The sequence below is a fragment of the Dama dama genome, chromosome 15, assembly GCF_033118175.1.
Source record: "Dama dama isolate Ldn47 chromosome 15, ASM3311817v1, whole genome shotgun sequence".
Lineage (NCBI taxonomy): Eukaryota > Metazoa > Chordata > Mammalia > Artiodactyla > Cervidae > Dama > Dama dama.
In genome coordinates this window covers 52,351,492-52,377,288 of record NC_083695.1, presented here as the reverse complement: position 1 = coordinate 52,377,288, position 25,797 = coordinate 52,351,492, and the positions used below count along the sequence as shown (strand labels likewise).

Here is a 25,797-nt window from a genome sequence, read left to right as displayed (position 1 = left end):
AAGACCCTGATGCTGGGAGGGATTGGAGGCAGGAGGAGAAGGGAACAACAGAAGATGAGATGGCTGGATGGCATCACCGACTCGATGGACATGAGTTTGAGTAAACTCCGGGAGTTGGTGATGGACAGGGAGGTCTGGCATGCTGCGATTAATGGGGTCACAAAGAGTCGGACACGACTGAGCGACTGAACTGAAATGAACTGAACTGAACTGAATCCCATTCAGGTGCCTCTTCTCTCATGACATAATCACCTCCCAAAGACTCCACACTTCCACATACCATCACACTGGGGATTAGGTTTCCTCACATTAATGGTGGGTAGGGAAGTGTGGAACAAGCATTCAATCTATAGCAGTGGGTAAAGAAAGAACCATGTAAAAATGGATAAGGCATTATAGGAAGACACTTAAGGAAATGGCAACCCACTCCAGTACTCTTGCCTAGAAAATCCCATGGATAGAGGAGCCTGGTGTACGCTACTGTCCATGGGGTCACAAAGAGTCGGACACGACTGAGCGACTTCACTTTCACTTTAGATAAAATCATTTAATGAGATGCTATCAGAGCATTGAAGCAGAGAAACTGGATGATCTGGTATCTTCTTTTCAACACCATTTTGACTCAGTTTCAGGTAGACCTGATAGACAGCTATAGTAGGTCTCTAGATAAGAATTAGTGATGGCTTGATTATATATTTGCCTCACATATTTGGGTTTTCATTTGCCCAGGATACATTTCCCATTCTTAACAATATATCTGCTTTCTTAGAAAAATTACTTTTTGCCAATGAAACACAGTTTCATCAGGGACTCAGTATTAGGGGTGTCCTAAATAACAATACCAATATGATATGTGTGTATATTATCACATATACTGAAAGTAAGAGAAAGACAGAGATTGGGGGATTATACAGTTTTGTTTATCTACCTATCTATCTCTTCATCTATAGTGACACACAAAGATTGAGAGAGAGATTTATTTTAAGGAATTGACTCAGGCTGCAATAGTGGAGGCTGGCAAATCCAAAATCTGCTGGGCAAGTCATCAAACTGGAGACCGAGGGAAGAAATGATATTAGAGTTTGAATTCAAAGGCCATCTGCTGGCAGGATTTCCTCTTTTTGTGGGGAAATCAGTCTTTTTTATTAAGACTTTCAACTGATAGTATGAGGACACTTCCTCCCATATTATGGAGAGTAACCTGTTTTACTCATAGTCTAATTAAAATGTATATGTGCTCAGTCATGTCCAACTCTTTGTGACCCTGTGGACTGTGACCCTGTGACCCACCAGGTTACTCTGCCCATGGAACTTTCCAGGCAAAAATACTGGAGTGAGTTGCCATTTCCTACTCCAGGGGATCTTTCCGACCCAGGGATCAAACCTATAAAGAATGCCTGCAAATGCAAGAGAGCCAGAGATATGGGTTCAATCTCTGTATACCATGGCCTAGACAAGGCGCCACATAAAATTAACCATCACAGGTTCTATTCAACTTAGTTAAACAGTAAGCATGTGACTCAAGAATACATCCTATCCCCATAGTCACTTCCGGACGACATTATCTGCACCTCCATCCACAACATGTAGTGATTTGTGTTTCCCAATTATGGATCCCTTTAAACAAGTCACCAGTAGATTCTGTGAGGCCCAGTGAACAATTAGTGCTTCAGCTTTACATAGGACAGAGTCATTTGGTTTGTTTTAAATTAAAAAAAAAAAAAAATGTGATTGCCTCAAACAGGATCCAGATATTGGAAAAGCATGAATCAAATTAATAATATAATAATTGTTTTCTTTTGGGACTTCCCTGGTGGTTCAAGATTAAGAATTCACCTTTCATGCATGGGATGCAGGTTCCGTCCCTGGTCCAAAAAGCAAGATCCCACATGATGCAGATCAACTAAGCCCAAACACAACAACTACTGAGTCCCCAACAAGCAACTAAGACCCAATGCAGTCAAATAAATATTTAAAAAAATAATAATTATTATTATTTTCCTGGAAATTGGGCTTTGAGGATTGGTTTCCAATTTTTAGTGTGCATAATTAAAAATTAATTCTTTGTATAATTTATGATTAGTAGCTAATCCTTTTTTAAAATCAGAGTAAATAATTTTTTTTCTAAATTAGTAAGGGCAAAAAAAGCAGAATTTTAAATATTATACAAAGGAGAGGTCCTGTCTTTAACTGTAGAAGAAGTCCAAGAGATGTCTCTGTAGAGCTACAGGTTTTATGGCACAATCTGAAAAACTTTATTGAAATCATTGTTTTTTTTAATTAATTACTTTCTTTTAATTAGAGGTTAATTACTTTACAATATTGTAGTGGTTTTTGCCATACATTGACATGAATCAGCCATGGGTGTACATGTGTCCCCCATCCTGAACCCTCCTCCCACCTCCCTCCCCATCCCATCCCTCAGGGTCATCCCAGTGCACCAGCCCTGAGCACCCTGTCTCATGCATCGAAACTGGACTGGCAATCATTTTCACATATGGTACTATACATGTTTCAATGCTATTCTCTCAAATCATCCCACCCTCACCTTCTCCCACAGAGTCCAAAAGTCTGTTCTTTACATCTGTGTCTCTTTTGCTGCCTCACATATAGGGTCATTATTACCATCATTCTAAATTCCATATAGATGCATTAATATACTGTATTGGTGTTTTTCTTTCTGACTAATTTCACTCTGTATAATAGGCTCCAGTTTCATCCACCTCATTAGAACTGGCTCAAATGCATTATTTTTAATAGCTGAGTAATATTTCATTGTGTATATGTTCCACAGTTTTCTTATCCATTCGTCTGCTGATGGACATCTAGGTTGATTCCATGTCCTGGCTATTGTAAATAGTGCTGCAATGAACATTGGGGTACACGTGTCTCGTTCAATTCTAGTTTCCTCAGTGTGTATGACCAGCAGTGGGATTGCTGGGTCGTATCACAGTTTTATTTCCAGTTTTTTAAGGATTCTCCACACTGTTCTCCATAGTGGCTGTACTAGTTGGTATTCCCACCGACAGTGTAAGATGTTTCCCTTCTCTCTGCACTCTCTCCAGAATTTATTGTTTGTAGACTTTTTGATAGCAGCCATTTTGACCAGCGTGAGATGGTACCTCATTGTGGTTTTGATTTGCATTTCTCTGATAATGAGTGATGTTGAGCATCTTTTCATGTGTTTGTTAGCCATCTGTATGTCTTCTTTGAAGAAATGTCTGTTTAGTTCTTTGGCCTATCTTTTGATTGGGTCATTTATTTTTCTGGAATTGAGCTGCATGAGCTGCTTGTATATTTTTTAGATTAATTCTTTGTCAGTTGTTTCATTTGCTATTATTTTCTCCCATTCTGAAGGTTGTCTTTTCACCTTGCTTATAGTTTCTTTCACTGTGAAAAAGCTTTTAAGTTGAACTAGGTCCCATTTGTTTATTTTTGAATTTATTTCCATTACTCTGGGAAGTGGATCATAGAGGATCCTGCTGTTATATACGTCAGAGAGTGTTTTACATATGTTTTCCCTTAGGAGTTTTATAGTTTCTGGTCTTACATTTAGATCTTTAATTCATTTTGAGTTTATTTTTGTGTATGGTGTTAGAAAGTGGTCTATTTTCGTTCTTTTACAAGTGGTTGACCAGTTTTCCCAGCACCACTAGTTAAAGAGATTGTCTTTTCTCCATTGTATGTTCTTGCCTCCTTTTTCAAAGATAAGGTGTCCATAGGTGCGTGAATTTATCTCTGGGCTTTCCATTTTGTTCCATTGATCTATATTTCTGTCTTTGTGCCAGTACCATACTGTCTTGATGACTGTAGCTTTGTAGTATAGCCTGAAGTCAGGCAGGTTGATTCCTCCAGTTCCATTCTTCTTTCTCAAGATTGCTTTGGCTATTCATGGTTTTTTTGTATTTCCATACAAATTGTGAAATTATTTGTCCTAGTTCTCTGAAAAATACCGTTGGTAGCTTGATAGGGATTGCATTGAATCTATAGATTGCTTTGGGTAGTATATTCATTTTCACTATATTGATTCTTTTGATCCCTGAACATGGTATATTTCTCTATCTATTTGTGTCATCTTTTATTTCTTTCATCAGTATTGTTTAGGTAGATTTATTCCTAAGTATTTTATTCTTTTTGTTGCAATGGTGAATGGAATTGTTTCCTTAATTTCTCTTTCTGTTTTCTCATTGTTAGTGTATAGGAATGCAAGGGATTTCTGTGTGTTAATTTTATATCCTACAACTTTACTATATTCATTGATTAGCTCTAGTAATTTTCTAGTGGTGTCTTAGGGTTTTCTAGGTACAGGATCATGTCATCTGCAAACAGTGAGAGTTTTACTTCTGCTTTTCCAATATGGATTCCTTTTATTTCTTTTTCTTTTCTGATTGCTGTGGCTAAAATGTCCAAAACTGTGTTGAATAGTAGCAGTGAGAGTGGGCACCCTTGTCTTGTTCCTGACTTGAGGGGAAATGCTTTCAATTTTTCATCATTGAGTATAATGTCTGCTGTGTGTTTATCACATATGGCTTTTATTATTTTGAAGTTTGTTCTTTCTATGCCTGTTTTCTGTACGGTTTTTATCATAAATCGATGTTGAATTTTGTCAAAGGCTTTCTCTACATCTATTGAGATAATCATATTTTTTTTAATCTTTCAATTTGTTAATGTGGTGTATCACATGGAATGATTTGTGAATATCAAAGAATCCTTGCATCCCTGGGATAAAGCTCACTTGGTCACGAAGTAAGATCTTTTTAATATGTTGCTGGATTCTGTTTGCTAGACTTTTGCTAAGGATTTTTGCAACTATGTTCATCAGTGATATTGGCCTGTAGTTTTCTTTCTTTTCTTTCTTTTTTTTTTTTTGGTGGGATCTTTATCTGATTTTGGTATTAGGGTGATGGTGGCCTCATAGAATGAGCTTGGCAGTTTACCTTCCTCTGCAACTTTCTGGAAGAGTTTGAGTAGGATAGGTATTAGCTCTTCTCTAAATTTTTGGTAGAATTCACCTATGAAGCCATCTGGTCCTGGGTTTTCGTTTGTTGGAATATTTTTTTTATTATAGTTTTGATTTCTGTGCTTGTGATGGGTCTGTTATGATTTTCTATTTCTTCCTGGTTCAGTTTTGGAAGGTCATATTTTTCTATGAATTCATTCATTTCTTCCAAGTTGTCCATTTTATTGGCATATAGTTGCTGATGTAGTCTCTTATGATCCTTTGTATTTCTGTGTTGTCTGTTGTGATTTTTTCCATTTTCATTCCTAGTTTTGTTGATTTGTTTCTTCTCCCTTTTTCTTGATGAGTCTGGCTAATGGTTTGTCTATTTTACTTATCTTCTCAAAGAACCAGCTTTTAGCTTTGTCTATTTTTGATATGGTCTCCTTTGCTTCTTTTGCACTTATTTTTACCCTAATTTTTATGATTTCTTTCCTTCTACTAACCCTGGGGTTCTTCATTTCTTCTTTTACTAGTTGCTTTAGGTGTAAAGTTAGGTTATTTATTTGATTTTTCTCTTATTTCTTGAGGTAAGCTTGTATTGCTATGAACCTTCTCCTTAGCACTGCTTTTACTGAATCCCATAGGTTTTGGGTTATCAGATTTTCAGTTTCATTGTTTCTATGCATATTTTTATTTCTTCTGTGATTTATTGGTTATTCAGAAGCGTGTTGTCTAGCCTCCATATGTTTGTATTTTTAACAGTCTGTGTCCTGTAGTTGAAGTCTAATCTTCCTACATTGTGATCAGAAAAGATGCTTGAAATGTTTTCAATTTTTTTTTTTTTTTAATTTCCCAAGGCTTGATTTATGGTTCAGGATGTGATCTATCCTGGAGAATGTTCCATGTGCACTTTAGAAAAAGGTGAATTTCATTGTTTTCGGATGAAATGTCATATAGATATCAGTTAGGTCTAACTGGTCCATTGCATCATTTAAAGTTTGTGTTTCCTTGCTAATTTTCTGTTTAGTTGATCTATCCATAGGTGTGAGTGGGGTATTAAAGTTTCCCACTGTAATTGTGTTACTGTTAATTTCCACTTTCATACTTGTTAGCATTTGCCTTACATAATGTGGTGCTCTTATGTTGGGTACATATATATTTATAATTGTTATATCTTCTTCTTGGGTTGATCCTTTGATCATTATGTAGTGTCCTTCTTTGTCTCTTTCCATGGCCTTTATTTCAAAGTCTATTTTATCTGATATGAGTATTGCTACTCCTGCTTTCTTTTGGTCTCCATTTGCATGAAATATCTTTTTCCAGCCCTTCATTTTCAGTCCGTAGGTGTCCCTTGTTTTCAGGTGGGTCTCTTGTAGATAGCATATATAGGGATCTTGTTTTTGTATCCATTCAGCCAGTCTTTGTCTTTTGGTTGGGGTATCCAACCCATTTACATTTAAGGTAATTACTGATAAGCATGATCCCATTGCCATTTACTTTGTTGTTTTGGGTTCGAGTTTATAAACCTTTTCTATGTTTCCTGTCTAGAGAAGATCCTTTAGCATTTGTTGAAGAGCTGGTTTAGTGCTGCTGAAATCTCTCAGCTTTTGCTTGTCTGTAAAGCTTTTGATTTCTCCTTCATATTTGAATGAGATCCTTGCTGGGTATAGTAATCTGGGTTGTAGGGTTTTCTCTTTCATCACTTTTAAGTATGTCCTGCTATTCCCTTCTGGCCTGAAGGGTTTCTATTGAAAGATCAGCTGTTATCCTTATGGGAATCCCCTTGTGTGTTATTTGTTGCTTTTCCCTTGCTGCTTTTAACATTTTCTCTTTGTGTTTGATCTTTGTTAATTTGATTAATATGTGTCTTGGGGTGTTTCACCTTGGGTTTATCCTGTTTGGGACTCTCTGGACTTGGACTTGGGTGGCTATTTCCATCCCCATTTTAAGGAAGTTTTCAAATATTACCTCCTCAAGTATTTTCTCATGGCCTTTCTTTTTGTCTTCTACTTCTGGGACTCCTATGACTTGAATGTTGGGGTGTTTGACATTGTCCCAGAGGTCTCTGAGGTTGTCCTCATTTCTTTTAATTCTTTTTTCCTCTCTGCTTCATTTATTTCCACCATTCTATCTTCCACCTCACTTATCCTGTCTTCTGCCTCAGTTATTCTACTTTTGGTTCCCTCCAGAGTGCTTTTGATCTCATTTATTGCATTACTCATTATTTATTGACACTCTTTCATTTCTTCTAGGTCCTTGTTAAACATTTCTTGCTTCTTCTCAGTCCTTGTCTCTAGTCTATTTATCTGTAACTCCATTTCATTTTCAAGATTTTGGATCATCTTTACTATCATTATTCTGAATTCTTTTTCAGGTTAACTCCCTATCTCCTCCTCTTCTGTTTGGTTTGGTGGGCATATATCATGTTCCTTTACCTGCTGAATATTTCTCTGCCTTTTCATTGGGGTACCCTTTCTGTATGCTGGAAGTTTGTGGTTCCTATTTATTATAGGAGGTTCCTATAATATTATAGAGGTTCCTCCCTGTGAGTGGTGTTGGACGAGTGGCTTGTCAAGGTTTCCTGGTTAGGGAAGCTTTTGTTGGTGTTCTGGTGGGCGGATTTTGATCTCTTCTCCCTGGAGTGCAATGAAGTGTCCAGTAGTGAGTTTTGAGGTGTCTATGGCTTTAGTTTGACTTTGGGCAGCCTGTATTTTAATGCTCAGAGCTATGTTCCTGCCCTGCTGGAGAATTAGTGTGGTATGTCTTGCTCTGAAACTTATTGGCTCTTGGATGAAACTTGGTTTCAGTGTAGGTATGGAGGCTTTTAGATGAGCTTTTGTCAATTAATGTTCCCTAGAGTTAGGAGTTCTCTGGTGTCCTCAAGTTTTGAATTTAAGCCTCTTGCCTCTGGCTTTCAGTCTTATTCTTACAGTGGCCTCAAGTCTTCTTGAGGGAAGGGAAAGGAAGGGAAGGGAGATAGAGTCAAAAGAGGAGAGAGCAATCAAGCGAGTAATCACACCCCTAAGTAAACTGGGTACTGAAGATTAGATTCTTAAAGGTACAAAATTGATAACAAATACTAAAAAACAAAGATTAAAAAATCTAGAAGTTAGACTCAAAAATACAATATTAAAAATATAAAACTAAATCAATCACAAAAATTATAAAAAATATACTATAAAATTTGCTTTAAAAATAGGGTCTTTTTTGCAAGGTAATAGTAGGTTATAAAAATGAAAATTAAAGGAATAATAAAGAACTTGAAAATAAAAAAATTAAAAATTAAAAAATGATACTAGTAAAAATATATCTAGGAATTTCACTGGAGCTGTTGAGGGTAGTGTGAAGTCAGCTCAGTTTCAGATAGTTCCTTGTTTCAGTTTATACTTCTTCTCAAGGTCTATAGGCACCTTCCAATGCTTAGTCAATGCTAACTATAGGGTTTTAATCTGTTGCACCTGTCATTTCTAAAGCGGTTCCCTCTTTGTTTAGTTTGGCTTTCTCTGCTTGCAAGTCTCTTCAGTGTCTGATTTCTCCCCTGACACAAGGGGGCAAAGGTGGTCACTTCACTTGTTCAGTGGTGCTGTGGGGAGAGAGAAACCCTGCAAACAAATATCACTGGCATGTGTGGGGAGTGCTCACAGTGTATGAACCTCACTGGGTTTGCCCCAGCTCACGGCACGTGTGCTTTCCCGGTCTACACTGCTCAGGTGCCAGGTTGCTCTGAAGGGGAACGGTCCATGGGCCCTGGATTGTGTGCACTTCCCAGGTCTAAGCTGCTCAGGTTCAGGTTCTCAAGCACTTCACAAAGGCACAGGCGCAGTTGGGCCTGAGTTTTTTGCCCTTCCCAGGTCTGAGGAGCTCAGGTGACCAGGTACTTGGCAAGCGCATTATCCCAGGTGAGCTGTGCCTTTTAATCACCTCCCTGGTCCCAGACGCTCAGTTTCCTGGGTGTGCCGCAAAAGTGCCATCTCAGGTGTGCCATGTGTCTCCTCTAGGGAGCTGATCTCAGGCTGCGACCCTCCTGGCATATGTCAACCATCCAGGATCCCAGGAAGATTTGGTTAACAGTTGGAAGCCCACTCACAGTTTGGTGGAGGATGCCATCTCTGGGGTTGAGATTGCCTCTAGTCTTCCAGCTCTGACTGTTGCCTGCCTGCTTCTCTGCGTCTGGTGGGGGAAATGGGCTGGTACACAGCCGGCTAGCTCCCCCTTGGAATTCACTCAATCCTTTGTTCTGTGAGTTGGCCAGGCCGTGCTTTAGGTTAGAGCTTTCGCGGGAAAATTCTCTCTCTTTTTTTTCCTCTCTCTCTCTGGCTATCCCACAGACTGGGTTGCTGGCTCACTTTAGCTCCTTCAGATTGTACTCAGGGCATTCAGGCCCAGTCCTTACCCTAAGCACGCAACCTACACCTCCCTGTTCAGGCCCCACTTGCTGGTGGGCAGACACGAGCTTCTGGGCACGTATTCTGTGGGGGTTTTTTATTTGTTTGTTTGTTTCCCTCTGGGTTATGCTGCCCTCTGAGATTCCAAAACTCCCCACAGACCCGCTGGTGAGAGGGTTTCCTGGTGTTTGGAAACTTCTTCTCCTTCATGACTCCCTCCCCAGAATGGTCTCCATCCCTAACTCTGTTGTCTCTCCTTTCATCTTTTAAATTTTGTCCTACTTCCTTCTGAAGAGAATGGGCTGCCTTTCTGGGTGCCTGGTGTCCTCCGCCAGTGTTCAGAAGTTGTTCTGTGGAAGTTGCTCAGCATTCAAATGATCTTTGGATGTACTTGTGGGGGAGAAAGCAGTCTCCCTGTCCTACTCCTCTGCCATCTTAGGACCGACCCTGAAACCATTGTTTTTATATTTATAAAAAGAAAACATGAGAGAGAGAGGGAACTGGAGCAGGACACTTACCTCCCCACAGACATTTAAAATTTGATGCATTGATATGTTTTTGGCTCACAGTATTAGTTGTGGCATTTTGCATCAGCTGCTGCCTCTTCCCAAAGCAATAATATATTGCATAATTAATTCAACACAAGAAGCGAGTGTGCCAAATCTGCTTTTGTTTGTTTGTTTTGTCTTGTTTTTAATGATTCTATGTTTCTTCTCAGTAAAGGTATCCATTTTTGGTTTTGTTTTGTCATCAGTGCCGCACAGCTTATGAGATCTTAGTCCCTAACCAGAGATTGAATCCAAGACCACAGCAGTGAAAGTTTCTGTTGTTTAGTTACTCAGTTGTGTCCAACTCTTTATGACCCCATGAACTGAAGCATGCCAGTGCTTCCTTGTCCTTCACTATCTCTTGGAGTTTTCTCAAACTCAAGTCCATTCAGTAAGTGATGGCATCCAACTATCTCATCCTCTGTCATCCCCTTCTCCTCCTGCCTTCACTCTTTACCACCATCAGGGTCTTTTCTAATGAGTTGGCTCTTTGCATCAGGTGGCCAAAGTATTGGAAGTTCAGCCTCAGCATCAGTCCTTCCAATGAATATTCAGGATCAGATCTCCTTTAGGGTTGACTGTTTTGATCTTCTTGCAGTCTAAGGGACTCTTAGGAGTCTTCTCCAGCTCCATAGTTCAAAAGTATCAATTCTTTGGCACTCAGTCTTCTTTTTGCTCCAACTCTCGCATCCATACATGACTGCTGGAAAAACCATAGCTTTAACTAAATGGACATCTATCAGCAAAGTGATGTCTCTGCTTTTAATTACACTGTCTAGCTTTGTAATAGCTTTTCTTCCAAGGAGCAAGCATCTTTTAATTTCATGGCTGAAGTCACCATCTGCAGTGATTTTGAAGCCCAAGGAAATAAAATCTGTCACTCTTTCCATTTTTTCCCCATCTATTTGCCATGAAGTGATGGGACCGGATGCCATGATCTTAGTTTTTTGAACTAAGCAGCTTTTTCACTCTCCCCTTTCACCTTCATCAAGAAGCTCTTCAGTTCCTCTTCACTTTCTGCCATAAGGGTGGTGTTATCTGCATATCTAAGGTTGTTGATATTTCTCTTGGCAATCTTGATTTCAGCTTATGCTTCATCCAGCCCAGCATTTCACATGATGTACTCTGTATATACATTAAATTATCAGGGTGACAAATTATAACCTTGATGTACTCCTTTCCCAACTTGGAACCCGTCCATAGTTCCATGTCCAGTTCTAAGTGTTGCCTCTTGCCCTCCATACAGGTTTCTCAGGAGGTAGGTAATGTGGTCTGGTATTCCCATCTCTTTAAGAATTTTCCACAGTTTGTTGTGATCTGCACAGTCAAAGGCTTTCTGCTGAGTCCTAACCAGTGGGCCACCAGGGAATTCCAGGTATTACATTTTTTTTTTAAGAATCAAAGTCATGCTGAATTAATTAGGAGTAGCACAATAAGAATAAATTAGGACTATCAATGTATATAACATTTTTTAAAGCTGGAATTGCAGTTAAAAAGTAATTCAATGAAAAATGAATTTGAAACAGCCACTTCCTCCCATGAGTTTCTGAGTAAATACTCAGACAGATGATGAAGTTCCACAGGAAATGACAATAATAATAGAAATAGCTAAATATTATTAAATCCTTAGTATTTGCTAGGAACAATTTAAGTGTGCTTCACAAATCTTTAGTAGCATTCACAAAAATCCCATATATTAGATAGTATGATCCCCACTTTATAGATGAGAAATCTAAACTGTTTTGAGACAGTAAGCAACATTCCCATCACACAGGCTTCAAGCTGTACTTTGAGTTCTTACAAATTCCCTTATATTGTTATAAGAAACAACTGTGCAAAATATATTATTTCTACATAATTTAGTAAGCCATCAGATAGTTCAAGAATAAATGCTTATGAAGTTATCAAGTCCAAGTCAAATGACTTTGTGTCTTTTCTCTTTTTCAGTGTTTCATAGGAAAACATATCTCCTATGCTAATTTGAAATAATATTTTAAACAAATTTTTCAACAAGAAAAGTTAGACTTCTATCTTATTATTGGGAAGAATCACGACTTTTCCCTTTAATATTAATAAACTTAATTCCCCTGATTATTTCTTATTCGTTAACTGCTCCACAATTAAACATATTTTCACATTGTCTATAAATGGAGTTATATACAGTTGAGTCTATTCAAACATGAAGTTTGACCAAAGAGGAAAAAAGTGAATGATTCCTTTTCTCTCTTATTATTGCATATAACCTTTCAGAATTACCATAATACAATAATACACTTTCACTCTAGAATTCTAGTTTTTATTTGTTTGTTTGGTGTTTAGCTATTGTTTCCCCAAGTTAATTCTGAAGTTTCTTTGATAATTTGCTACTAGTGGCCTATAGGTGTGACTGTTGATGGGAGGAAATAAATTGGCAGAAAATGCAATATTTTGACCAAGATATATTTATCATTTTCACCTTCAATCTACTTTGACAGTCTTCTCATTAAAAGATTATAGGCAGCTTGAGAGTTGCCAATTATTTCCTTCTTTTTTCATCACTTTGCTGGCACTAAAAGAGCTCTGTAGGACTCAGTTTGAGAATAATTGGCCTAAAGGCTGAGAAGGATATAATTTAATATTTGAAACATTACTGAAATGAGAAGGAAGCATTGGAAACAATGTGCTGGGACAACGACTGTAAACAGCTGTAATACCTCTCTATGGTAATTGGGACATATGCTTATTTTATCCAGACTCCCTATTAGATTCCTACTTGATTAGACAATGGTCAAATATAATGTGCTTGCAATTCTAATTGGAAAACATTAAAAGTGTATTAAAAGGTTTTATATATATATATATATATATATATATATATATATGCAAATACACACACACATATATACATACCATGGTTAATAAGCTAATATTTGGATGAAACATATTTATATTAAATAATTATATATTACATATGCATGCTTATGATAAACTCTCATTGTGAGTGAGAAGGCAGAAGCCATGTTTATTCCTATTTATATCCAGTATCTTCTCAGTGTACAATATGTGTTTCTTGAAATTTTCAGTTCAGTTCAGTTTAGCCACTCAGTCATGTCCGACTCTTTGCGACCCCGTGAATCACAGCACGCCAGGCCTCCCTGTCCATCACTAACTCCCGGAGATTACTCAAACTCATGTCCATCAAGTCAGTGATGCCATCCAGCCATCTCATCCTTTGTCATCCTCTTCTCCTACAGCCCCCAATCCATCCCAGCATCAGGGTCTTTTCCAATGAGTCAGCTCTTCACATGAGGTGGCCAAAGTATTGGAGTTTCAGCTTCAGCATCAGTCCTTCCAATGAACACCCAGGAATGCTCTCCTTTAGGATGGACTGGTTGGATCTCCTTGCAGTCCAAGGGACTCTCAAGAAGACTTGAAATTTTAATTCAATTCAAATAATTTCTGAACATTTACTATGTGAAAAGAATGGGTTATGCTTAAGATATAATAATAAGTAGGAAATTGAAGAGCTAATATACTAGTGAAAGAGAAGAGGGTGAATGACTGCAACACAATGGGGAACTCAGTGCTTATGGTAGAAACACATGCACATAACAGAGAAAAATAATTTTAAGGACCTATTATTGCATATTATTGATGAAGCTTGAATAAAAGTTATAAGTTTAATATATGAAGCAAAGTGGAGAAAAGAGAGGTTAATCCTCAGAGAAATCTAGGTTATATGCAGAACTCTGTTTCTGGAGAAATTGCTTTGTGCTATTTAAAAGAGAATGAAAATGGTCAGATGTAAAGTTTTAAAGACTATACTCAAAAGTTTTGAAACTCATTTGGCATATGATGGAAAATATTGAAACTTTATTTAAAGAGTGAAAGAACATATCAGAATGGTATTCTAATTTTATGGGTCCAGAGTTGAGGGTACGACTTTAAGGGGTATTTTGGCAATAAGCAGCAGTGGAACAGTGTTAGTTGCTCAGTCGTGTCTGACTCTTTGTGACCCTATGAACTGTAGCCTGCCAGGCTCCTCTGTCCATGGGATTCTCCAGGCAAGAATACTGGTGTGGATTGTCATTCCCTTCTCCAGAGGATCTTCCTGACCCAGGGATCGAACGCAGGTCTCCTGGATTGCAGGCAGATTCTTTACCATCTGAGCTCCAGCAAAGATCTTTTTGGTAGTAAACTAGGCCATCAAACATAATGAAGTAACATTTCATAGATAACGCAGAGAATGTCTTTGGAGATTGAGCTGAGATGCAGGGGTCATTGAAGTCTAGGTCCAAAACCAAGACCTCACAAGTAACATGAGAGTAGGTGTGGATGCATCAGAATGTACTAGAGAGGATAATGAGACATCTGTCGGGTGTATAGGAAAACTATCCAGAAAAACTGAGAAATGTAAGCTTGGAAGTCAGGAGAGATTTCAGGTCAGAAAACGCTTCTACAACATATGATCAGAGAAAAAAGAACTCATTCTTTGCTCAGAGAGGAAGAACACAATGGTGTAGGCTTAATGAATCTCAGTGAAAACTATAGTAAAAAGGGGGGGAAAAAAGCTTCAAAAGATATAAATCTGGAATATTCTAAAGATTTAAGAATAAATAAATAAATCCAAGCACAGAGATACTTTTTAGAGGGAAAAAAAAAATCCAAAGATTTGAGAGGAGAAATGCACGGCCATAAAGAGGAGAAGAACCAGTAGTTTCATAAAAGACAAGAGAGGAGAGACTTCGCAGATTGTAACACATTTAATGAGTAGGAGCCAACAGGAAATTATAAGTGTCATACATCACTGGAAATCACCGCCACTCTTGTAATAATTGAGAAAGCTTCCCTGGAAGGGGAGAGCAGCATAAATAAAGTAGTAGAGCTCTCCTTGACAGTTACATGAAAAGTAGAGTTCTTTATGACAGAGATTATAATGGAAGCATTTGTGGTAAGATAGTCTTGGGACATAACCCAAGAATTTAAACAAGGATGGGAAAGAATTCATTAAAGTATGGATTCTAACTACTAGATGACTAAATCTGGTAAGCAACTAATGCCAAAATGCTGAACACTGCATGACACAATACATAAAAGAAAATATATATACTAAACACATAGTTAATATGTCAATATTATTACATTAATATTATGGTATTTCTAACCATTTGGTATTTCTAAACTATATGGTATTTCTAAACCATATAGTATTTCTAACCATTTCTGACAAAAAGTGGGCCACTGGGGAAGGGAAAGGCAAACCACTTCAGTATTCTTGCCTTGAGAACCCCATGAACAGTATGAAAAAAGGCAAAAAGATAGGACACTGAAAGATGAACTCCCCTGGTCCGTAGGTGCCCAATATGCTACTAGAAATAAGTGGAGTAATAATTCCAGAAAGAATGAAGAGACAGAGCCAAAGCAAAAACAACATGCAGTTGTGGATGTGACTGGTGATGGAAGTAAAGTCTGATGCTGTAAATAGCAATATTGCATAGCAACTTGGAATGTTAGGTCCATGAATCTAGGCAAATTGGAAGTGGTCAAAAAGGAGATGGCAAGAGTGAACGTCGACATTTTAAGAATCAGCAAACTAAAATGGACTGGAATGGGTGAATTTAACTCGGATGACCATTACATCTACTACAGCGGGCAAGAATCCCTTAGAAGAAATGGAACAGCCATCATGGTCAACAAGAGTCCAAAATGCAGTAGTTGGATGCAGTTTCAAAAAGGACAGAATGATCTCTGTTTGTTTTCAAGGCAAATCATTCAGTATCACAATAATCCAAGCCTATGCCCCAACCATCAATGCTGAAGAAGCTAAGGTTGAACAGTTCTATGAAGATCTACAAGACCTTCTAGAACTGACGCTCAAAAAAAGATATCCTTTTCATTATAGGGGACTGGAATGCAAAAGTAGGAAGTCAAGAAATACCTGGAGTAAGAGACAAATTTGGCCTTGGAGTACAGAATGAAGTAGGGCAAAGATTAAAAGAGTATTGCCAAGAAACGCACTGCTCATAGCAAATACCCTCTTCCCACAACACAAGAGAAGACTCTATACATGGACATCACCAGATGGTCAATACTGAAATCAGATTGATTCTATTCTTTGCAACCAAAGCTGGAGAATGTCTATACAGTTAGCAAAAGCAAGACCAGAATAGAACTGTGGCTCAGATCATAAATTCCTCATTACCAAATTCAGACTTAAATTGAAGAAAGTAGGGAAAACCACTAGACCATTCAGGTATGACCAAATCAAATCCTTATGATTATACAGTAGAAGTGACTAATAGATTCAAGGGATTAGGTCTGATAGAGTGCCTAAAGAACTAAGAACAGAGGTTTATGACATTTCACAGGAGGCAGGGATCAAGACCTTCCCCAAAAAAGAAATGCAAAAAGGGAAAATGGCTTTCTGAGGAGGCCTTACAAATAGCTATTAAAAGAAAAGAAGCATTAGTATACTGTATTGGTCTTTATCTTTCTGGTTTACTTCACTCTGGATAATGGGGGAAGACCCAGAGGGATGGGACGGAGAGGGAGGTGGGAGAGGGGATCGAGATGGGGAACACATGTAAATCCATGGCTGATTCATGTCAATGTATGGCAAAAACCACTACAATATTGTAAAGTAATTAGCCTCCAACTAATAAAAATAAATGGGGATGAAAAAATAAAATAAAATAAGGAAAAAAAATAAAAAGAAATAAAAAGAAAAGAAGTGAAAGGGAAAGGAGAAAAGGAAAAATATACCCACTTGAATGCAGAGTTCCAAAGAATAGCAAGGAGAGATAAGAAAGCCTTCCTCAGTGATCAATGCAAAGAAATAAGGGGAAACAACAGAATGGGAAAGACTATAGATCTCTTCAAGAAAATTAGAGATACCAAGGGAATAGTTCATGCAAAGATGGGCACAATAAAGGACAGAAATGACATGGAACTAACAGAAGCAGAAGATATTAAGAAGAGGTGGCAAGAATACACAGAACTATACAAAAAAAACTCTTCATAACCCAGATAATCATGATAGTGTGATCACTCACCTAGAGCCAGACAACCTGGAATGAGAAGTCAAGTGGAGCTTAGGAAGTATAACTACAAATTAGTGGAGGTGATGGAATTCCAGTTGACCTATTTCAAATCCTAAAAGATGATACTGTGAAAGAGCTACATCTAATATACCAGCAAATTTGGAAAACAGCAGTGGCCACAGTACTAGAAAAGGTCAGTTTTCATTCCAGTCCCAAAGAAAGGCAATGCCAAAGAATGCTCAACTACTGCACAACTGCACTCATCTCACACGCTAGCAAAGCAATGCTCAAAATTCTTCAAGCCAGCCTTCAATACTACATGAACCATGAACTTACGTATGTTCAAGATGGATTTAGAACAGGCAGAGGAACCAGAGATCAAATTGCCAACATCCGCTGGATCATCAAAAAAGCAAGAGTTCCAAAAAAAATCTACTTCTGCTTTATTGACTACACCAAAACCTTTGACTGTGTGGATCACAACAAACTGTGGAAAATTCTGAAAGATGGGAATACCAGACTACCTGACCTGCCTCTTGAGAAATCCATATGCAGGTCAGAAAGCAACAGTTAGAACAACATACTGGTTCCAAATCGGGAAAGGAGTATGTCAAGACTGTATATTGTCACCCTGCTTATTTAACTTATATGCAGAGTACAGAAATGCTGGAATGGATAAAGCACAGGCTGGAATAAAGATTGCTGGGAGAAATATCAGTAACCTCAGATATGCAGATGACACTTACAGCATAAAGCAAAGAGGAACTAAAGAGCCTCCTGATGAAAGTGAAAGAGGAGAGTGAAAAAGTTGGCTTAAAACTCAACATTCAGAAAACTAAGATCATGGCATCTGGTCCTATCCCTTCATGGCAAATAGATGGGGAAACAGTGGAAACAGTGACAGATTTTATTTTGGGGGGCTCCAAAATCACTGCAGATGGTTACTGCAGTCATGAAATTAAAAGATGCTTGCTCCTTGTTAGAAATGTTATGACCAACTTAGACAGCATATTAAAAAGCAGAGACATTACTTTGCCAACAAAGGTCTGTCTAGTCAAAGCCATGGTTTTTGCAGTGGTCATGTGTGGATGTGAGAATTGGAGTTTAAAGAAAGGTGAGTGCCGAAAAATTGATGCTTCTGAACTGTGGTATGGAAGAAGACTCTTGAGAGTCCCTTGGACTGCAAGGCGATCCAACCAGTCAATCCCAAAGGAAATCAGTCCTGAATAATCATTGGAAGGACTGAGGCTGCAGCTGAAACTCCAATACTTTGACCACCTGATGCAAAGAACTGACTCATTTGAAAAGACCTTGATGCTGGAAAAGATTGAAGGCGGGAGGAGAAGGGGACGACAGAGGATGAGATGGTTGGATGGCATCACTGACTCAATGGTCATGAGTTTGAGTAAACTCCAGGAGTTGGTGATGGACAGGGAGGCCTGGCGTGCTGCAGTCCATGGGGTCACAAAGAGTAGCACACGACTGAGCGACTGAACTGAATGAACTGAACTGAACCAGGGACAATTACCTCATCAATAAATCCAACTAGCCAAAGTGTATGCAACTGTTCACCACTGAAAAAATTATGTAAGGATTTACTGTCTTTGTCTTTAATAGAAAATCCAGACATTGAGCCATGACCCTACACTCTACAAATTCTGCAGTTTTCCATAATACTAGAAATCTTCAACCACATAGGCATAACAACTTTAAGAGAGTCAGAAAATAAGAAGAAATGTATACTATCAGAAGAATTTTATCTCATCCAAATTTACATCTCTATTAAAATAGAGTTTAGCACATACTAGGTCACTGTCATAAAGCATCTGCTTGCCTGTGCAGGCAACATGGGTTCAATCCCTGGGTCAGGAAGATCCTCTGGAGAAGGAAATGGCAATTCAATCCAGTATTCTTACCTGGGAAGTCCCATAGACTGAGGAGCCTGGCTGGCTATCATCCATGGAGTACCAAAACAGTTGGGCACAACTTGGTGACTAAACAGAACAGGGTTCAGTGGCTATTTACCTAATTAATAAATACACCATAACTAACTCAGGGCTACAAATTGCTTTAGTGCCCCTGAGACATCAAATTCATATTAGTTTTTATTATACCTTTATTCATGGGCTAAACACTGTACTAGACTACCTTTTAAATTTTTTCTGAGCTGATAAAATCTGCATGCATGGTGGTAGAACTAAGGATGGTTTCTCAAGTCAGGAATACCACTGAGAAAATTAGAAAATTTCACTCAACCCAGAAGGTAAGCAGGTGTCAAAGCTTTCAAAATTTGAAGAATTAGTTCAGGAAAGGAACAGCAAGCATGTAATTAGAGTCATCATGTCCTGTTTAGCTGACATAAATAGTTAGTTCTCTTGCAATATCTTATTTATTGAAATTCCAGAAATTTTAGCACAGTATGGAAACAGCAAAGAAAAATAGAAGAAAAAAAAAAAAGAAGAAGAAGAAAGAAAACAGAAAAAGTACAGACATAAACTTAGCAATTTGAATGTGAAGCTTAAAAACTAGCTACGCTTCTTGACCCTAGGGGTCCAGAGTGGATCCAAAATGGCATATAAAAGAGCACATGAAACCTGATGCCACTACTAGCTGATTTTGTTTTCCTACGATGGTGACAGTAAAATGCCCTTTCCCTTATGCTCTTTGAACAGGATGACTTCTACAGTCTTCCCACTAGAACATAGCATATACTTCTACTACCTGAATCTGGCAGAGCTTTGACTACAGCAGAAGTGACCCTGCAAATTACAAGTCTAGTTCATAAATATTCTGTCTAATTGTTTTGGGAAGCTTCTTCTTAGAAGCCAGCACCTTGATGTGAGGAAGCTCAAATAGCCCAGGAAAAACCTACATGGAGTAGAAATAAAGCCTCCAGCTCACAGCCCTCACTGAGCTGGAGCCCACAGCTAGAATCAACTTGCTAAGTTTACTATTTGGAAAGTGGTACCCAGCCCTTGGCCTTCCCAGATGGTGCTAGCAGCGAAGAGCCCGACTATCAGTGTAGGAGACATAAGCGATGTGGGTTCAATCCCTGGCTCAGGAAGATCCCCTGGAGGAGGGCATGGTAACCCACTTCAGCAACCTTGCCTGGAGAATCCCATGGACAGATGAGCCTGGTGGCCTACAGTCCATAGTGTTGCAAAGAATCAGACATGACTAAAATGATAGAACACACACACACACACACACACACACACACACACATACACACAGCCCTTAGCCAAAATGTCCTATCTGATGCTGTGCAGAGCAGGAATGAGGTGTTCCCTCAGGTCTGCCAGAATTGTGGTTTTATGAACAAATTTAAAGATTGTAATTTGCAGCCACTAAATTTTGGTGCTTTGTTATGCACTGATTGATAACCAGAATAAGTGCCTAATTTTGCAAGTAAACATATCTAATTTTTTCCATATGCCAATAAAAATATAATGTTTGATGAATAAATATTTGCTGTAAGTATTTAAATCTGTAAAACTAAAATTCTTATTTCACAGAATGTTCAAGAATGGATTGATCTGTTAAAAATGATGATGAAGAATAAAGTTTGGTCATTCTGTGATTTATAAAATATCCTTTAATTAAAGATATATGATTTCAAAAGAAAATATTGTTAATTTATTATCTATATAAGGCTAAGTCACTTAAATTCTGTATCCCAGAGATCTCATTTATAAAATGACCATTACAGTGGTAACTATCTGAAAGGATTTAAGTTCATATATTTGCAGAATTTAGCACAGTTCATGACAAATTGAACAATCTAAATAGTCATTAGTCATTATTATCATTTACCACAAATCTGGAACATGGCTTTATCTCTAGCGTGAAATGGCATAGGAATTAGAGATGCTTAGTCTATAAGCTGGAGCAAAAAGGAAATGATGCTCAAAGATCCTTAGAAAGTCAATACACTTTGCTTCTCAAGCAGTAACCTCTGTCTTTACTTCTCTCATTACATCAAGTACTGTTAAACATTCATCACACTGGTTCATTGATTTTAGTCTTATTAGGTCAGTATTCCCCTTCTCTTGGGATCTCATTGATACACCAGCTACTTAAATTAACTCAGAAAAATAGATTAATACTAAAAATATTTTTGTCATGATTTCAATTAAGCCTTTCAAAGAAAAGGTCAATGTTCACATCATTAAGTCTTCTCACTAATATTCGACAAAATAATATCATGACCTACAACTTTAGGTAACCTATAAATACTTGTCTACACAAACTTTCCATTAGCCTTTCTGTCTGCAAAATTCCTCCATTCAGCTTAAAAATAATGTTATTTTCTTCACTCAGTGCACATCATAAGGTTTATCCATTTTTTAGGTTTTTTCTTTTTTTTTTCATGTAAACCAACTAGACCAGTAATCAATCATTTATTCCAGCAAACACAAAAGTGGTTTTCAACCATTTAAGAGCTATTGCTAGTAAAGCAAGTGGGTAAAATATTGGATCAAGTAATTGGTAAAATATTTGGTAAGAACTATTTAAAGTGACTGGAATGCAACCTAATTTACACTTAGAAGTAATCTGTGTTCTATACTTTAAAAAAAAAAGAAAAAAAGTTAAATTACACAGAAGATCCTCCAAACTGCACTTCTCAAATGTCAGAAAAAAAAATCAAATATCTCGCAACAAATTCTGACATTATTAGCCGTATTACTAACCCAGAAGCCTAAATACTTTTCATAGGAACAGCAAAAACTAATCGAATAGTTGACTCCTAGGAATTTGACTGCTCTAAAAGAGATTTTTTTTTTTTTTACATTTAAGGAAGAAACTGATATTTTAGCCTAGGGATATCTATTGGGCTTACAAGGTGGCACAGTGGTAAAAAATCTGCCTGCCAAGGCAGGAGACACAAGAGACAAAGGTCCAATCCCTGGGTTGGGAAGATCCTATGGAGTAGGAAATGGCAACCCACACCAGTATTCATGACTAGAGAATTCTATGGACAGAGGAGCCTGGCAGGCTACAGTTCATGGGGTCCAAAGAGTGGGACATGACTGAGCACACGTGTGTACACACACAGAATATCTATTAGCCTTATAACTTTTATTCTTAGATATGTACACTTATCACCCAGGCAGGTCTATGGTGTGAATTTTAGGCTGATGTCAATTTATAGATTTATTAGAATTTTTTTAAAAAATGAAGAATTGAATATAAAAAATATGTACACATGACTTAACTTTTTATTTCTTTAAAATACATCTTTAATGAATAAATATTTACATTCAGGATTCATTAGCTCCCCCTCCAAACAGCCAAGCATAATCTCCAATAATATATCAGGATTCTAAAAGACAAAAGGGCATGCTGTTAATATATGTGTCCTCTGACTTAGGGCTGAATGTTGACAAGTAAATTTAAGAAAATGCTGGAGTTATTTCTTGGTGTTTCCAAGTATATGATGTCAACTGATCTTTGTTATGCTTTATACATAGAAAAAAAAAAAAATCAGAGTCAAATGGGCTGCTACTTCAGGTTGTTGTTGATCACTCGCTAAATTGTGTCTGTTTGTGACCCCATGGACTGAAGCATACTAGACTTCCCTGTCCTTCACTATTTCCTGGAGTCTGCACAAATTCATGTCCATTAAGTTGGTGACGCTATCCAACCATTTCTTCCTCTGCCATGTTGCTTCATGACATTCCTTCAATGATATAATTAGACATTATGACCAAAAATTTACCCATACTGTCTCAACATGGTTTTGGACATAAACTTTTTTCCAATATCCATCTAGAAAAGCATACTACTTTCACCACATATGTGTTCAAAATATTTGAACAGGATCTCATTAGGGTCACAGAGGTGGAAGTGAAGAGGAAAAGATGAGAGTATGCTTACTGGAGTTCTCAGCTCAGGTATGGCAGCTTGATAGGTGAGTGGGCGACAGTCACGAGTGTTTGGCACGAGGACACATGGAAGAAACATTGGACCCAGGTCATCTCCATCCAGAACGTCCACTGTGAGGGTGGTGGTGGTGGTTCGCCGTTCATTTAGGTTTTGTGCACGGTCCTGTGAGAGCAGGAAAAAAGAAAAAGAACATAAGATGTACTCAATGTTCCCTCCAGTTTGATGACACCATAGACACATTTGTTCCTGACTGTAGGCATCTGACCTCCCTTTTCGTAGAGCATTTACTTTAGAAAACTTGCATTTGTAAATACTTTCTCTGACCCTTTGAGATGTCAACCTCCTTCCACCTCAAACTTTTACCAGTTTTATACCCAGGACTCTTTCCAGGATTTAAGAATTATCCTTTTGAAATGTAATAATCAAGGAAGATAGAGCTTCGATTCATATCTCCCAGTCCCTGTAGGAGGGTAGGAGCCTAACTTCCATGAAGGTTTTCTCCAAGTTGTGAAACCATCTTCCATCATGAAGATACACAAATGTTTACTTCTCTTTGAGAAAACAGTTAACAAACAAGTTAGCAATCAAGACGACTCTCGATTCCTTCACTCCTGCCCCCACCCCAGTATTTTATTTTATTTTTTTATGATGCTTCAAGAAATTTAAGTTTATGAAATAAATGTTGCTTATTAAAAAAAAAAAAAAAGTGGGGGAGAGAGAGAAGAAGAAGAGGAAAAATTAAATGAAGAGGTGAATAAAAGAAAGGAAAGAAGACCCACCAGATCTGCTATACACTCATGGAAAAATGTATTTGTATGTTTCACATAAGATTGCCTGTCACAAAGTATAATATTTTGAGAGCCTTCCTTCTCTCCATGTAGCCTTCTGGCATCACTAAAAAAACTTGTTTCCAAGTTTATAAATGACAGTTGTTTCATTTCTTTATTCTTTGAAACACTAAAAAGTACAATTTCTGAGAAGAGTATCCTTGTATCAGTAATGGGAATTACATTTCCATTTTTCCTCTTTTCTACTAACCACAATATTGCCAGAGAACATGGATTCTATTTTATTTTATTGTCTGTTTTGTTTTTCCAATTTTTATGGGTTGCAAAGTGTTCTTTGGTAAGATCTTGGGAAGCAGAAGCTCTATTGATGCAATTTTGCAAGTGCAACCTTTCTGGAATGCAATAACTTTATGACTCTGACACCAACTAGGACCTTGTGGGGCCCTACCAGGTATAAATCCTGCTCATGTTTGCAATTTCTTATTTGTAGGAAATAGATTTCATTCAGCTTCTATGACCTTCCCTGAGTTCCAAAGGGAGATTCAAACAATTGCTAATTAGAAGAGTGAGGGAAATGAAGAAACAAAGGAAGAGCAATCAAGAAATAATAGTGCAGTGATAAAGTAAAACCCGGTTCCTTCTCAAGTAATATATATATAACAATATCTTTGAGTTCTTCTGCAGAAACTATGGCCCCACCGGGTGGAGAATTGTAACTTCAGGTGAGCACAAGATTCCTAGAATACCACCCTGTTACCTCACCACCAATCAATCAGAAAGAAGACTGCACAGAGTGGACAATAACAAAGACTCTGATCCCCACCCCAAAGGATTCTCTGTGATAAACTCCCCCTTTCTCCCTTTAAAAACTTTCATGGTAGAGCAGAATCTTTAGCACTGGTTCCTGGACACAACTCTACCTTCTTCCAGCTTGCCAGACTCCTGAATAAAGCAACCTTTCTTTTCCTACCAACAACTGTCTCTTGAGCATTAGTTTTCAAGTGGCAAGCAGCAGAACATGAGTTTGGTAAAAAAAAATTCTTGTATTCTTTGATGTTTAATTTATCAAATTATTATTTACAAATTATTTTAAATTAAATTAAAGACATTAGAGATCGATCACACACAGAAAGAAGTCTTTTCAGAGTTTCCCTTAACTTATTAAAAGCAGAAACATTTGCAAGTGAAGCTGCCAAAAAACTGTTCTCTGGGAGAGTTTTATAGCAATGAGTATAGAAACAAAGAGAAGAAAAACACTAGAATCTATATAAACAAACATCATCACAAACTTTCTTTCAGTTCAGTTCAGTCGTTCAGTCGTGTCCAACTCTTTGTGACCCCATGAAGCGCAGCACACCAGGGCTCCCTGACCATCACCAACTCCAGGAGTTTACTCAAACTCATGTCCATGGAGTGGGTGATGCCATCCAGCCATCTCATCCTCTGTCGTCCCCTTCTCCTCCTGCCCTAGAAACCTACACATTCTTTAGCTGCTTAGGAAGCAACTTCACTTGCTTGCTATCTTACACATATAAAAATACTTTATTCTTTTCACTTGTTAATCTGTTTGGGGGTTTTAAATATATATATTTATCTATTTATGGCTGTGATGGGTCTTCCTTGCAGAAGCGGGCTTTCTCTAGTTGTGGAGAGTGGGAGCTACTCTCTAGCTGTAGTGTGTGGCCTTCTGGCTGTGGTGGCTTCTCCAGTTGTGGAGCATGGGCTCTAGGGCACTCAGCCTTCAGTAGTTGCTGCACGTGGTCTCAGTAGTTGCGGTTCCCAGGCTTTAGAGCGCAGATTCAATGACTGTGGTGAGGTAGATGTCTAATACTTTGGCCACCTGATGCAAAGAACTGACTCAGTGGAAAAGACCCTGATGCTGAGAAAGACTGAAGGAAGGAGAAGGGCATAACAGAGGATGAGATGGTTGGATGGCATCATCGCCTCAACGGACAAGAGTTTGAGCAAGCTTCAGGAGTTGGTGATAGACAGGGAAGCCTGGTGTGCTGCAGTCCATGGGGTCGAAAAGAGTCAAACATGACTGAGCGACTGAAATTACTGACTGAAAAATTGCTAGGCTGTCATGGTACGGATGAGACTCCAGTTCTTTTTTTAATTCCAACTCTTTCTCTCATACAAACATCTCACTCCATTAACCTAAAACTATACCCTTTGTTCCAATTTCCTGACTTTTAGAGGAAGGTGTCATTGGTCTGGTAGGTCATAAAA

At 38.1% G+C, this 25,797-nt stretch overlaps 1 protein-coding gene across 1 annotated transcript in view; it reads right to left on the bottom strand.

Annotated features, from left to right (window-relative positions):
• PCDH15 (protocadherin related 15) overlaps positions 1-25,797 on the bottom strand; it is a 920,738-nt gene that overhangs the window by 400,362 nt on the left and 494,579 nt on the right. Inside the window, exon 9 of the mRNA XM_061162074.1 lies at positions 22,772-22,942. Coding sequence (XP_061018057.1) covers positions 22,772-22,942 — 171 coding nt within the window. The remainder of the gene's footprint in view (positions 1-22,771; positions 22,943-25,797) is intronic.